Genomic DNA, 15,968 nt, shown 5'->3' on the forward strand with positions numbered 1-15,968 from the left:
TATCAGATACACAGTTTAAAAATATGTGTATGTAATTTATACAATAAATAATAAAAGTGGCTTAATTGTATTTAGTAAAAAATATTATTTATGGAGAGAGGAAATGGAAAAAAAATGGTTAACTAGAAATGCAAAAAGTTAACAATAACACCGGAAAAATAATTCATTTACAGTCAATAATAATTAAGTTTAATAAAGAACTTAAAACTTTACAGCAATATTGTTACAGACAGGATAAAAGTATATAATCATAAAAACAAAAGGCAATTTATATACGCACATAGATAAACGCAGAACATATATTAATAATCGCAAATAGACAGGAAATTAATAAACACTTTTTTTAATAAACACTTTACGCATTAAAAGACATTTTAATATACTGAATTAAATAAACAAATCTTATCTTATTACATACACTTGATGCCTAAAATTAAATAAGAAATAAGATAAAACAGTTGGTTAAATTATTATCTAATTAAATTAGCAAGATTTAAAACAGAAATGTTAAATGTATAATCGCCACTCGCAACATATGTATAATATATTATACTAATTTATAGCAACACTAAAGGGTTTGGGAACAAAAAAATGAAGATAATTTAAACTTACGCAAACACTTCAAGATGAAGTGATTCAATGCCCATCTTAATGGTAAAAGTTAGAAAACTAAAGCACAAATATTTATTATGACAGTAATTATGATTGCTTTACCAGTATAAAAACATAACATGTTTAACATTTCATCACCATTTCCTTTCCGCAACTAATGGTGCATAGGGCACTGCATTAATCATTTATTAAACTTTTAACGGTCATTGTAATTGTGACCAAACTCTTTAATGATAAAAAACAATCCTAAACCTATATCTAGCACACTTTGCGTGCAAAAAACAGAGAAAAATACTTTTCGCTGTCCCTATTATTACGAAAATAGAGAATCATATAAATGAACAACACTTTTTATTACATAAATATTTTTTATTGGTGAACTTCTCATTTCTCATATAAAATATTAATAGATTCATTCAAATACTCGTCTATGTTATTTACAAATTAGAATAGGTAAAAACAAGTGATTTACAAACTTAATATTTTAACATTGTAAAGGTACACAAGAATGTCATGCATTTTCATAATTTGATAAATCAATATCTCGGTTTATGGTTATAGTTTAATTTAGAAGAAGTAATAAAATTATGTGAGATCGTTCATACATTGAACAGATTTAGGTATTATTAATTACATGTAAAATCATGTATCTGAGAAAACGTTTAGATTTAATCTGAAGTGCATTTTTAAAATGAATTAGCGAACTGCAAAAGTAAAATAAATATTAGGATTTGAAAAAAAACCTGTCTACTCAACATAATAATGCATGTAACTATGTAATTACTTGTTCTAATACAGCAATGACATAACAGAATTTACAGACTGCCCATTCATTTGAAAACCAAGAAATCAACTGATTTACTAAAGATAATAATTTGTGACCATTCTTTAAAATTAAGTGCCATAAATAACTGTAAGTAGCAGTTTGCCAGAGTGGATTACATAAACTACATATGTATACTAATTTTTCATAGAAAACTTGAACTATTGTAATTATTACAAATGAAATGCAACAAATATCATCAATGGTATCTGAGAAGTAAAGTTACAGCACTACTAGTAATCATATTTGGAAGATCCTTAAAAAAAATAGTGCCTATCCAGCCAATTACTTAAAAAATCTTACTTTAATAGACATCAAAGTTTTATATGAGTTCAAAATTAAATAAAAATAAAAAAACACTTGATTTTTCAATTGGATTAATATAGCTAATGTTACTTAAAGTTATGTCTCAGAATAACCTTTATAATACTATAAGGTGTATTAAAGCATGTTAATTTGTGAGAAAAGGTTTAACTAAAAAAAAAAAAGCAACCTTGGCTTTTTAAGGAAACAAATAAATGTATGAAGGAGAGGCAGACATTAAACTATGGCACCATTTTTAAACTGTCTGCCTTCGATGTCCAGTAATCTCTATAACAAAATGTAATAAACTGGTGATGTTTCCATTAGGTGTTTTGTATTAGACAGTACACACGCATGTATAAGAATAATACAGGTACATCACTAAAGATAAGTGGTTATGTACTAAGTTAAGGTAAAAAATAAATCACTCGAATGAAAATTTTATCACAGGAAGACAATTTTTTCTCAAGATGTAGAAGGAAACAATATTGTTCTAAAAATAAAATCACAAGTAAAATTTCAGCATATAAAACCTAAAGTTAATTATCAATAATGTTTTTAAAAATTTAAAACATCTTCGTTGTTAAAATTTAGCACAAGATAGTAAATCTATAAAACTGCTGAAATAAAAAATATTTAAAAAACTGGACCAGTATATTAACACAACAACTTGAATAAATTAATTATGATTCATTAAACGCCTTTTTTTAAATGTGTTTTTAAAGTTAAGAAATTGTAATAAAATTTTCTTTAAGAAGCTTATAACAAATCATTTCAACAACTATAAAAGATTTTTATAAACATCTATAAAACTGTGAATTTTCAAAACTTCCAATTATTAGATTGTCAAACAATAGGATTACAAGAAGAAAATAAAAACATGATACAGAAGAAATACATGAAAATGAATATTGAAAATTGATTTTTTATTGTTTTCACAATCAATATGTGACTTTATAACTATGTGCAATAGTTAGCGACAACTTTCATTTTTAAGTTGCAGTATAGCTTGGAACATCAATCAGTATTGAGTATTTATTGCAAAGGGGTTTTTACCCCATATATTAGTGGAATATTGCAGATATAAGAGCCGTAAGTAATTTTTCAAAAGTTTAAAAAACAGTTATTAAAAATGTATGTTTTGAACATTATGTGGTCTATACATGGATGTTTGGTTGTCTTTCCTGTACCAAAAAATGAACGAATTGTGTGATGTGATGAGGAATAAATGTTTAGATATATTATGTATAACGGAAAGTTGGAAAAAGGGAAGCGTTCGATGGAACACGGTGACGCCCTGGTTCTTAGGTCGGGTGTCCAAGATACAGACAGAGCCTGCCAGGGTGTTGCCGCGTTTCTATCGCCCAGAATGATAGAGTGTATGAAAGAGTATGTCTTTATAAGTTCTAGACTTATGTTTGTCAGATTCAAGATTGGATTGACAGGTATTATTGTAATAATAGGATATACTCCTGTGAATTCCGACTGCGAATCTGAGAAGGATAAGTTTTGATAAAGTGTGATGAATGTAATGAATGGAAAAAAAGATAGTGAGAGAGTAATACTTGCGGGGGAGATTTGAATGGGTGGGTGGGAACTCAAAAAGAGGGGATGGAGTCAGCCCTAGGCATGTTCGGGGATGGAAATCAGAATGATAATGGAAGAAGACTGCTAGAGGTATGTCTGGAATGGAATCTTTTTGTGTCAAATACGTTCTTTGATCATAAGGAAATCCACCAGTATACGTGGGAGAGAGGCAATCAAAGATCTATTATCGACTATGTAGTCATTGACTCTAGATTGAAGCCTGTGATAGTTGATACGCGGGTGTACAGAGGAGCTGAAATGGAAACAGATCACTTCTTGGTGGTATCAAGAGTAATTTTGTTTCAAGGATGGCGGTCCAAGACCCGCAAAATGCAGGCGCCCTCTAGAGTCAAAGTTGAAAAACTGCAAAATGATTGCATAAAAGATAAATTTGAAAGGGCCGTAAATCTTAGACTGATTGATGAATGTGTGGAAAATATGAGTATTGATGCAATGTGGGAATGTTTGAAAAATGGTATGTGCGAATCTGCGATGGAAGTATGCGGTATAACGAAACAAGGAAGGAAGAAAGGTGATGCTTGGTGGGACGATGGAATAAAAAAAATAGTGCAAGAAAAGAAGGAAGCATGGTTAAATCTACTGACAGTGAATAAAGCAATTGGTAGTAGGTATGCAGAATTAAAAGGCGTATTTAATTAATGTAAGAAGAGAGTGAAGTAAACAAGGTGTGAGTGAACGAAAGAAATTGTTGAAAGAAAGAGAGGGAATCAAAATGACCGAGAACTTCCAAGAAAATATAAAGATATTCTGGAAAGCGGTGAAAAATTCCCGAAACAGTAATGAAAGTGGATGTATGACAGCTATAAAAGGAAAAGATGGGAAAATGGTGACAAATGATAGTGGAATAAAAACAAGATGGAAGGAATACTTCATGGAGGTGTATGAAACACAAACAGGAAATATAAGCACTGCAGTACCTCCTCAGGTAAGTTTAAATGCAGATGATGGTACGACAGAGATAAGAATGGAAGAAATAAGAATTGCTGCCAAAAATGTGAAGAATGGAAAAGCGCAAGGTTTTGATAATGTTGCTACAGAGTTTATAAAGGCGGGTGGTGAAATAATTTTTGTATGGCTGCACAAACTATTCAACCGATGTTTAGAGGAAGAATACACTCCTCCAGACTGGAGAAGGGCTGTTGTTACGCCTCTATACAAGGGAAAAGGTTCAAGAGTAGAATGTGGAAATTATAGAGCAATCAGCCTTTTGAGCGCTGTTGGCAAAATGTATGGAAGAATACTGATTGAGAGAGTAAGAAAAGTTACAAAAGATAGAGTGTGGGATATTCAGAGCGGTTTTATGAATGGAAGAGGATGTATGGATCAAATATTTGCTTTACGAAACATGACAGAGAAATTTCTCGCTAAAAAACAAAAGCTTTTCTGCGCATTTGTCGATTTGCAAAAAGCGTTTGATAAGAGTTGACAGAGAAAAATTATGGAAGGTGTTATCGGAGTACGGAGTAAGCGGAAATCTAACACGTGCTATTGCTTCTCTGTATAAAGACAGCACAGCGTGTGTTAAGGTAAACGGATCATACACATCGTGGTTTGACATTCATAAAGGAGTGAAGCGGGGATGTGTTATCTCACCGTGGCTGTTCAACGTGTATATCGATAACTGCATGAAAGATCTGAAAGGCTTAAGAATAGGAGCAAAAAAGGGTGATTTAAATGTCAATTGTCTTTTGTATGCTGACGATGCTGTACTCCTTGCTAACAACAAAGAGGAACTGCAATTCTTGCTAACAAAGGTCTACGATGTATGCGAGAAAAGCGATTTGCTGATGAATGTCGATAAATCGAATGTGATAGTTTTTGAAAGAAATGAAAGTATGACTAAATGTGAAATCACTGTGAATGGAGCCATACTAAAACAAGTAGAGGAATTTGTGTATTAGGGAAGTATGTTCACTAGGGATGGAATGACTGAGAAAGATATTGAAAGGAGAGTGAGTGCCGGGAACAGAGTGAACGGTGCACTTAAATCGACCTTGGCAAATAAATGTTTGTCACGAGAGGCAAAATTGGCAGTTCACAACAGAGTCCTGGTCCTGTCCCTGATGTATGGGAGCGAAGTATGGACTTGGAAAAACAGGGATGAAAGTAGGCTGAATGCTGTCGAAATGCGATGTCTCAGGCGAATGTGTGTTAAATTGTGTACGATAGATGCACAAATGTTGAGATCTGTACATTATGTAAGGCTGAGACAAGCATTCTCGACAAAATCAAGAAAGGAGCTCTGCGGTGGTTTGGAAATTTGGAAAAAACTTACGGGGAAACGGCGTAATGGTGTGATGGTTTGTTGTTGTTGTTGTTGTTGTTGTTGTTGTCCTGTACCAAAATTATAGATTAGCAAATATTTTAATCATAATAAGTTGTTCTGTTTCATAACAGGATGTATTAATATTTGTTGTTTTTTCTGATTATGTAAGTTGTGAGAACCAATTTTAGTTAAAGATAACCAAGGTTAATGTCCCAGATAAGTGGAAATGTATTCTGAAGTGTATGACATATTGTTGGAAGCTCAAGTCAATGCGATGTTTACGTGTGCCCTACTTCAAGATTAAAAATAAAAAATAATATTGATACATTCTGACTGAGTTGCTATACCTATAATTTGAGTCAGTTTAATATGCAGTATAAGAGATAAATAAAAAAATACTAGTAGGCTTTCTAAAGCTATGTTTAGTGCAGACAAAATAGATTTGTTAGGTGAAAATTTTATGTACAGTTTTAAAGAAGCACACTGAATTCAGACATCAATTTTACAACATTCACTGATTTCACTAACATTTATAATTTGTTTAAATTGAAAAGTAACGAAATTTAGAAATGAAACAAAGTATTTTTCATAAAGAGGCAAAATAAAAAATGCCTTCAAAGCAAAGAAAATAGTACATTTTATTTGCGAAATGGTAAAATAAATAAGCTCAACATCAGTCTTATAAATTTATATAGAAATTAAATGCTGTTTTAGAAAAAAAAAATATGGAATAACAAAAAGCAAAGGTAAATTACAATTTATTTTTTGGGTATATTTTTTTAACTTGCGTTAATAATGCTATTCCAATCAACATTTATAAAATAAAAAAATATGGGATTTAACATTTTTGGAATAAACATTTACAAAACGACACATAAAATAATTTAAAAGCAACATATAAGATCGATGTTTCTAAAATATAAATAAAGAAATAATCGAATAAAGATCTTAAAATCTATATAGAACATAATCAGTTAAGATTCAACCGAGGGATATTTAAATCAAATAATAGTAAAAAGATCTAATTCTTACAGTTCGTACAGGTATCATATCTTCTAAATGGTGTGATCGAAATAGAAATATGAAGTAATAAATAATAAATGTGAGAAAATTTCATTGCTTTTCAGCATGTTCATTCGGTGTGTGAACGAATAATAGCTATGGATGAAATTTGACCTAGGAAAAGAATCACAACCGAGTTAGCTGTTTTAAAGAACATTGATTGTATCATATTGATAATAATTACTGATAACACTTGGGAAACATTCTGGGAGTTATATAAAACGGAATAGTTTAGTTATTCATCGGCAGATGCATACACACCATATATTCAAAATGATCTAGTATCAATACCATATCTCTAAACTTTGATTTAAACATTCTCGGAGTTAACATAACATTTATACAATAAAATTAACACAGGATTGAAGACATTAAAACAAAGAGGCTAAATTATGCGGTTAAACAAAGCGACGACTTTACAAGTAGGATGTTGGTTATTTGTGCGGTAAGGTGTGTTCCTAGGCGGGCGGCAGCGCCCAGAGGGTTGCTGTGCGGTCGGCAGATGTGGACAGGAAGGAGAAGTCTCGCGGGTGCCAGCGACCGGAAATGGCTTTGTCCGAGTGGCGGCCCACCACTACGCTGGGGAGGGCTACGGTCAGGTCACCTGCAAAGCCCATCAAAAAATAAATTCGGTTGTTCATTAAATGCTTTGGAATGTGTATTGTTTCTCTTTCGTTGTTTGAGTATGTGTCGTATTAGGCGATTTATTTTAATGTTTCCTAGATGTATAGGGGTTATGTATCATTGTTTGTATTACAATTTACAATGTTCTTCTTCTCTTCGAAGGGGGATTTGGGAAGTATAGCTGCGGTCCCTATTTGGAACAAACACTGTATTCCTCCACTATCATATAGGAAACCTAGAGTAATGTAAATGTACTAAAAATGTGTATTTAATTGATCGCAAATTGACAATACTACAGTACAGGGTGCAATAAAAGCTTTTAAAGTTTCTATAATTCTTATTTTCACACTTTAATTGTATAGATATATCAAACCTTCATAAAATTGATAGCGATAATTTGATTCAGGATACGGCACTAACCGATGTAAGAAGTATCGCTTTACCCACCGTTAAACTACTGGGAGTCTTCCTTAATTCTGACCTCTCTCTTGACGCTCAAATTAGTAGAACGATAAGTTCATGTTTCTATCAGCTAAGACAAATTAAATTCATACGCCAAAATTTGCCGGTTGATGCCGCCTGTCGTTTAATAAATGCGTTTGCAGTGTCTAGAGTCGATTATTGTAATGGTATCTATGCAGGTCTACCAATGAACAAAATGACTCGGCTACGGTCTTTATTAAATGCCGCAGAGAGACTTATTTTCGGAATCTCTATGTTGTCATATCACTCCACTATTTTGGGAATTACACATGCTACATTTTCCACAGGGGGTGGAATACAAAGCCTATTGGCTTATGTATAAGTCACTCCACAACTCTGCTCCGGAGTATCTAAGAGTGTAAATGCATTGCAGATGGGCTAGATGACAAGCGTCTTACGCTTAGATCAGCTACGTCTACAGCGAGAGGAAAAGTTATTGTACCTGTAAGCAAACAGCGCACTAAATTTTGTGAGCGCGCATTTGCAGACGCAGGCCCTATGGCATGGAATGCACTCCCAGCAGAGGTGTGAGGCTGTGAAAGTGAAGTAATGTTTTGGAAAAAACTTAAAACCCAAATGCTCTCCCAGCAGAGGTGTGAGGCTGTGAAAGTGAAGTGATGTTTTTGGAAAAAACTTGAAACCCGCTTGTTCTCTAAATCATTTGAATAAATCCGTAGCATGTGATAACGAAATAAATTGTTTTACTTAAATTACAAATTTAAAAGTTTAATTTAAATTTATTTATCACTTTGTAAAGCGCCCTTGAAGCATTATATTATGAAAATGGCGCGTTATATAAGTTATCCATTATAATAATAAAAGTGAATATGCAATACTGAAAAAAGCATGCGTAAAAGCGAACTAAAAGTATTCAGGTTAAAACCATATGGCCTATCTCTGTATGTATAGCTGGCTTACCTTGCAGATCGGTGAGCGTCAGTTTTGAGTCGTAGCTGGCGGTGAGGAGGTAGTAGGCAGCCGGGGAGAAGCGCACAGAGCGCACGTCCTGGGAGTGGGGACGGAAGCTCTGCAGCGTGCGGGCGCCGCGCACATCGTACAGCACGCACGCTGCGTCCTCGTGGCCTGACACCAGCAGGCGGCCCGAAGGCTCCACACTTACGCTGCCAACCGGGGACCCCTGAACACACCATCACATTTACTTTATTTAATGTATAAGTTCAAAATAATTGGTTGAAAACCGTGCGGAGGGAAACATTTTACATAATTTTCAAACATGCCCTAAATATCTATTTATTTATTTACATAAAAAAGACATATATTCTTTATCTTTTTATGTACGTATATTTAAGATACGATAGAAACGACTCTAAAACTACATACATCAACCGAAAGGCAGAGATTGGTAGAGACATATGCTTCCAATCCCCTGGACCTCGATAAAGACAAATATTTCTTAAAAGCATATTTAAAAGATGCCGAAACTGAAAATTAGACACAAATGAAGTTCTTCTATAAATTTAATCAACCAAAATGATCGACAGAAAGAGAATGAAAATCATAATATTTAAATTAAACTTTCGGAAGTCAATAAATAAAATGAACATGAATAAGCCAAATAAAATTTAAAGTTCGAAATTCGAAAGGTATGGGTGTATTGTAAAATAAATATCGTCGGTGGTACAGACATATCAGAAACACTAAAATATTTTGTATCAACAAAGGTCAATAAAATTCAGCAAAAGTAGATGATTGGGTAGTAAAATTAACTAACCCTGGGTCCGATGGCCGTAGGTGGTGTGAATAGAGCGATACATGAAGCCGTACGGAGGTCCCAAAGGCGAACACTCCGGTCCTGAGATCCACTGGCAAACAATGCTCCTCCCCAACTACACAGAGACAGCACTGGTCCAGAGTGACCACTAAGGGCCTGCAAAAGTCAAGGAAAACATTCATCCATATTTAAAAAAAGGATTCGATTTCTTCAGTTCATAGTAAGATGTCTCCAAATAACAAGTTTAGAGTATATTATATAATTTTACTTCTCAATATACTTATGTGTACACTCCTACATGATCGGGATTCAAACCAAAGGATGGGTCATGGGGTCAAATACAAGTTTGTCATTTGGCCAAAAGAGCTTTGTATTTTTAGGTGACAAAATGTTTAATCTGATTCCCCATGTTTGCAATTTTTTCAATTATTTAAAACTCGGTAAATTTGTAAAAAAATAAATTGTTTGGGATTGGGAAAGGAGTATTGAGAAAAATTCCTTAAACACAATTTTACTTCAAATTTAAAAAAAAAAAAAAGAAAAGTGGTCCGTCTTGTTTGGTAAATAATTTATTGCTGCATAATTTTTTTTGGACTTATAACAGGTTTTGCCCATGGTATTTAACGATTCTGTGTATATGCATGGTTTGAATATTACATTCCCACGTGTGTTGGTTTACGACAGAGAATGAAAGTATGGAAAAACTAGTGACATTTACTGTCTGAACCAAGGAGTCGATTTAGTGTTTTTTATTTTAAATTGTAATATTTTTATTTTGTGTCTGAATTTCACATTTTATGAACTGATTCCCAGTGATTTGAATACGTAGGGGAAATGTCTTCTTAGTTAGACACAGACAATATCACTTCTAACCAAAAACACAAAAATGTGTAAAATATTTTTTATATTTTAAATAAAGGAGCCAAAAACAATATTTACCACATATATAATGAAACATTGTAGAAATATTCAGAATAATTTCTGAATTTGAAACACAAGCATTTTTGATTTGTTTCTTATATCAAAACATTAGTCAAGGGGCAATAATTTTAAATTATGTTTTAAATCATTAGTGATTCTTGATGATATTAAATAAATGGTTTGGAATAAGGCTTACCTGGAAAGGATTTCCAGTGGCACAATCTGTAACATATATTTTACAATCTCCAGCCCCAGCGCTTATCAACAGACTGGATTTATTACTCGTGTCTTCTATAAAGCACAAATCACGAACCGTTCCATCGTGCATCATTAATTCTACCTGAAAATTATAAACGTCACATTAAAATAAGGTGTTAATTATAATCAATTGAAAATGTAGTAACTGAATAAAAAATATTTATGTAAACATTTAATTAAATTTAAAAAAAATGAAATACATAAATATAAGAATAAACATCAAGCTTTAATGTTAAACAATGATTGAGGCACGTCGGGTTTCTGGCACAAGTTGGTAACTACAAATTTTGAAAAAATGAGATGTTAACATAAATGGCATCAAATAAACTTTGTTTACAAAGTAAATATTTTATAAATACAAAAAATAATAATTTATAATATTTAACTGGCAGCTTTATTTAAATTGTTGATTTGGGATGAGCTTTGAACTTTAAAAGTGCAATATCTCACAACCAGTAAAATGTAGTTACCAACTTGTGCCAGAAACTCGACATATATCATCGAGTTGGGGAAACAAGGTTCTATCTGACAAAATTTTATTTTTTACATTGATCTTTTATTATATTAATATTTAAATATCGGTTCTATCTGCATTAAAATTTCAAAGAAAAACTAAATCTATCCTAAATTATTATTAAGTTTATTGAGACAAAATTAATAAAAACTATTAGATAAAATAATCCACATAGAACCTTATTTCCCCAACGCGATGATATATCAATAATCAAATAAATTCTATAATATCAGTGTAGATTTGAAAAAAGAACATAAACTTTTTAAAGTTTTATGACGGAAAATCTTTTGGCTCAAGTAAATATACAAAAAAAACTTCCTTATTTGCTCTCACCGTCAGTTATGGAGAAAACTATTGCAATTAATGTAGTTGATTTATTATAATGTATTAATTACTTTAATTGTAGTTACAACTCTAGAAATCCACTGATAACTATGCACAGTATTGTGCGAATTAATGTGAACACTTCGCATATCCTTTGTTTAAGTTGGAAATACTGCTGCAAGAAATTTTGACAACTATTAAAATAAAAATGACATAACCCATCATTCTGTTTCGAGTTATTGTCAATGTCAGTCATTTCGCTGTTTCCTATCAATGAGTTATACATGTTTTTGTGGATTTGTGTTAAAATTTGCTCAGAGAACTGGAAAGACTTTTTTTTTTAATATTTTTTTTTTTTTTTTTTTTACTATGAACATAATAATAAAACAGAGTATTAAAAAAATAAAGTATAATTACATAGCAATGAAATACATATTAATAGAAAAATAGTAAACAAAAAATCTCACAAAGGCCCTGTTCGTGGGTATACAAGAAAATGTTAATGAATTTTTGCTCCTATAATAAATAATGGAGAGTTAAACTTGCAGTTGGAGAACCGATCTCCTAGCATTTAGCACCATGTATGGTTTCAAGGTGTTGAATTATTTCAAGAACAATATGGTGGATCTCCTTGATTCGCCTGGACACTAACCACATCCTAGTACTAAGACTAGATTTCTTAAAACGTATTGTGTAATAAAAGTTAAGATGATTGAAATCTTAATTCAGGCGTCATAACACACCCCTTATTAAATAACATAGAAAGATATAATAAACCATTAATACTGAAAAAAAAAATTCCTTTAAAAAACTTTACTAATAAATCTGTCTGTGTTCACATTAATTCGCACAATAAACATAGTTAGTTGAATCTATATATATATATATATATAAAACCACAATATGTCGAATTTGTTAAGACAAAAAGGTAACACAAATAATTACTTCGTCCTGGCCTTCCAAGTTAGCCGTATCGACATTGAACCTCATCAACTTGACAGTCTTGTCATTAGACCCGGTGGCCAGGAGATCCCCAGCCGGACTCCAGGAGAGGCAGTACAGCGAGCCCTTATGATGTTTCGTCCTCTTCAGTACCACAGTTGGCTGATATGCTTTGTGATCCTCCCTGGAAAGGAAACATTGCAGATTATGAGATAAGTTTTTGAATTTTTTATTTATTTTCTTAAAAATATTTTTTATTACAGTTTATTGTTGCCATCAATTCCTTAATAAAAAATATACTAAAAAGTTTTGTGTTTCAAAAACTTATTTATTTTTCGACCGGCAGATTACCTACCATGCAAGAGGTCTCTAATTCAATTCCCGACATGGTTGACATAAAATATTTATTGTGATTTCGTACAATAATATTTCATGGTTCGTGGAATGGCTCCACCTGAGCCCCGATTACAAAAGGAAGTTAAGAGAATTATCTTCAACTTTCCATACAATAAAATCGAATTTTTGTTTAAAAATTTTCAGTATCTTCGTCAGCAATCTTTAATTGAAGACGTTTCAAGAAAAATATTTTATTAGTATTACATTTTTAATACAAAAAAATGCTTTTACTTTATAGACATTAAAGATAACTCTGTTAACTTCCCGCTGTCATACAAGTCCAGGGGTGCAATTCTGAACCGCTCTCGTGAAACGAGAAAACAGTTCTTCTCTTGTATTTTGTATGTAAACACGCGAGATAATACGGGCGCGAGAGGGTTTGGGATACCACCCTTGGGCTGGCATCTTGAATGGAATTGTGTGCGAAGAGATCTCTCTGTAAGCGTACTAAATACACGCTAACAGAGCGATCTCTTCGTGCAAGTAAAATTAAATTTTCTGTATGAAAAATAAAATATGCATATATTTTTTCCAAACATGTTCAATTACAGGCTACATACGAATATACTTTTAATTTTCATACAAATATACACATTTTCGTAAATAAATATGGATTTTACTTTATAGACAGTCGAAGATAAACCTTAACTTGCGATTGTAATTACCCCCTGATGTGTAAGATTGGTCATTTTACCATCTTGTAACAAAAATGATCAATCAACAATATTTTGAGTTTGTTCAACCATTCAACTCCCTGGGGAGCTGTTTATATTAACATATTACAACATAGATAAAGAACATTTAAGAGAAGTTAATATAGAAGTCTAGGCATCTACAGGGCCTTTACTTCACAAACATCAACAGATAAAAGAATTGAAGGAATATAGGTTTTCAAATATGGGCAGAATGGTGAATGTTACACAGTGTGTAAAGTGGCCACTTAAACCAGTCATTGACAGGTCATAAGTCCTGTAGATGCCTAGACTTCTATATTACCTTCTCTTAAATGTTCTTTATCTCTGTTGTAATATGTTAATAAAAATGATCAAGATACGCTGAGTTTGGTATGCCAATGCAATGACCTATTTATTTATTTTTGGAATACAGGTAAACGTCGTTTTGCACCGGTTTGATTTACGCCGATTTACAACTACGCCGGTTGGTGCCGGATTGGGATGTGCCGGATTGGGATTCCCCGGTTTGGCTGACACCAGAGCACAGTAAGCGCCGCGATTCTAATAGCAGACACACTTTTTCATGTTGTTTTATTCTATTACCGTGTACGCGAGCAGCCTATTGTGTGCGTGAATTTTTTTCCGAGTTAGTTTTCGTTTTTTTTTTTAAGAAAAATAAAAAGGTATGATTATATTTTCTTATGCTATGATTCTACAATGAAAAAACAATCGAAATGAAATTGGATGCTTTTTTCAAAATAGTGTGAGAATTTAATTTAGTACCGACGAACTGGTGAGTTAGTATTTATTATTATGAAAAAATCATTATTTATATCAAGAGATTATTATTTATTTTGTAAACGAATTTGCGCTGTATTTATTAAATACATTTATTTTATTATTTTATTTTATTTTATTAGGTAATTCAACAAAGATACATACTAGAAAACATACAATTTAAAAGCATTCGTCGAAATAATTTAACATGCATATATATCTTCAATTATAGAATTACACAAAATAGATTTATACGTTAAGTTGTAATACATATTTTTTAATATTTTTGTTTGTACAGGATACAATGCAATAAAAAATAAGTTGTACGTGTGTACTTATTGAATAAGATTTATTCCTAAGAGATTATTCGCAAAAGCTGAGAGAGTATCATGAAAAATGTAAATTTTATTGTTTCGGCAGTATGTATTATATTCCCGACACATGCGGGCCATAGGTGTGTGGTATGTAGCATTATTTGAAAACAAAGGCAGTTTAAATATTTCCCGATGTCTGAGTGTTCTCAATCCTGCATTTATTTGTATTTTATTTAGAAGGTTAGTATCTACTTTGTAGTTTAATATTTTATATCGAAAACAACGCGGCGTTTTATCAGATAATTAAAATGAAAAAGAGTTGGAAGTTGCTCGTAATTTGAATTTGAACGTGGGTTAGAAATTTGGAACTTATACAGAAGGTACTTTAAGAACTTTTTTTAACAGATTCTATTGAATTTATATGGTTTTGAAATTGCGGACTCCATACGCATGAGGCATACTCAAGATTACTGCGAATCAAACTCATATATAGACATATGACAGTTTCCGGTTTTTTAAAGGGTTTGGTTACTCTCTTTAGGAACCCCGAGGAAGGATTTATGATTTATTTTGAATATATTTAGAATATGTATTAAATAAACATGTTAGATTGTTTTTGGAATTTTGACACGGAACCTAACCTTATACCTAACATTATATTTGTGATCATTTTACGCCGATTTTTTTACGTCGGCGTCTCTCGAAACGGAACCCCGGAGTAAAACGACGTTTACTTGTATTTAAAAATGAAGGAGAAATACTTAAGTTCTTATAATTTACTCAAATATTTAAATTTTGAGACCATTTTCTAAAAGTCGTAAATAACTTGTGCTGGAAAAATGGAAATCGAGTTGTAGAAGAGTGGGATTTGAACCTCGGACCTTCGGTCTGTGAGTCCACAATACTACCACGTGGCCACAGCCCTATGCACTATTAAGCGCGGCAAGGGTGGATGATACTATTTTAAAACTTTAAAATAATCATCACCAAATCCTTATCCGCACGGGGTGGTGCAGGGGGCACTGCACTATTAAATCAAATTCGGGGTATTTTGATCATCCGTTACATAAAGGTATGATGAACAGTCTTACGCTTCAGGTGACAGTCTTAGGATAATGAAATGTTACAGTGTAAAACCACTTTAAAAATTTATATTTCATGTCAAACTTCCTAGGAATCGAACCCGGGCGTGGTAGACGAACCCGCCACCACTGTACTACGAGGCGGACTTTCCTCGATTCGATTTCTTTTGTCAGGATCTGAGAGCAGCCATCGAGCCGAAAACACTCGTCCAGAATTCTGGTACTGTATTATTCATCCACCCGGACATAAACA

The 15,968-nt window shown here is 32.5% G+C and overlaps 1 protein-coding gene across 1 annotated transcript in view; it reads right to left on the reverse strand.

Annotated features, from left to right (window-relative positions):
• Positions 1–5,755: 5,755 nt before the first annotated feature.
• Positions 5,756–15,968, reverse strand: part of LOC148274420 (WD repeat-containing protein 47) — a 32,936-nt gene continuing 22,723 nt past the window's right edge. Inside the window, exons 3-7 of the mRNA XM_088237140.1 lie at positions 12,476–12,656; positions 10,631–10,774; positions 9,514–9,669; positions 8,700–8,919; positions 5,756–7,278 (exon numbers count right to left, since the gene is read on the reverse strand). Coding sequence (XP_088093266.1) covers positions 7,133–7,278; positions 8,700–8,919; positions 9,514–9,669; positions 10,631–10,774; positions 12,476–12,656 — 847 coding nt within the window. The 3' untranslated portion in view covers positions 5,756–7,132. The remainder of the gene's footprint in view (positions 7,279–8,699; positions 8,920–9,513; positions 9,670–10,630; positions 10,775–12,475; positions 12,657–15,968) is intronic.

The sequence above is a fragment of the Micrasema longulum genome, unplaced genomic scaffold (assembly GCF_059751315.1).
Source record: "Micrasema longulum isolate JH-2025_06_02 unplaced genomic scaffold, ASM5975131v1 h1tg001657l, whole genome shotgun sequence".
Taxonomy (NCBI): domain Eukaryota; kingdom Metazoa; phylum Arthropoda; class Insecta; order Trichoptera; family Brachycentridae; genus Micrasema; species Micrasema longulum.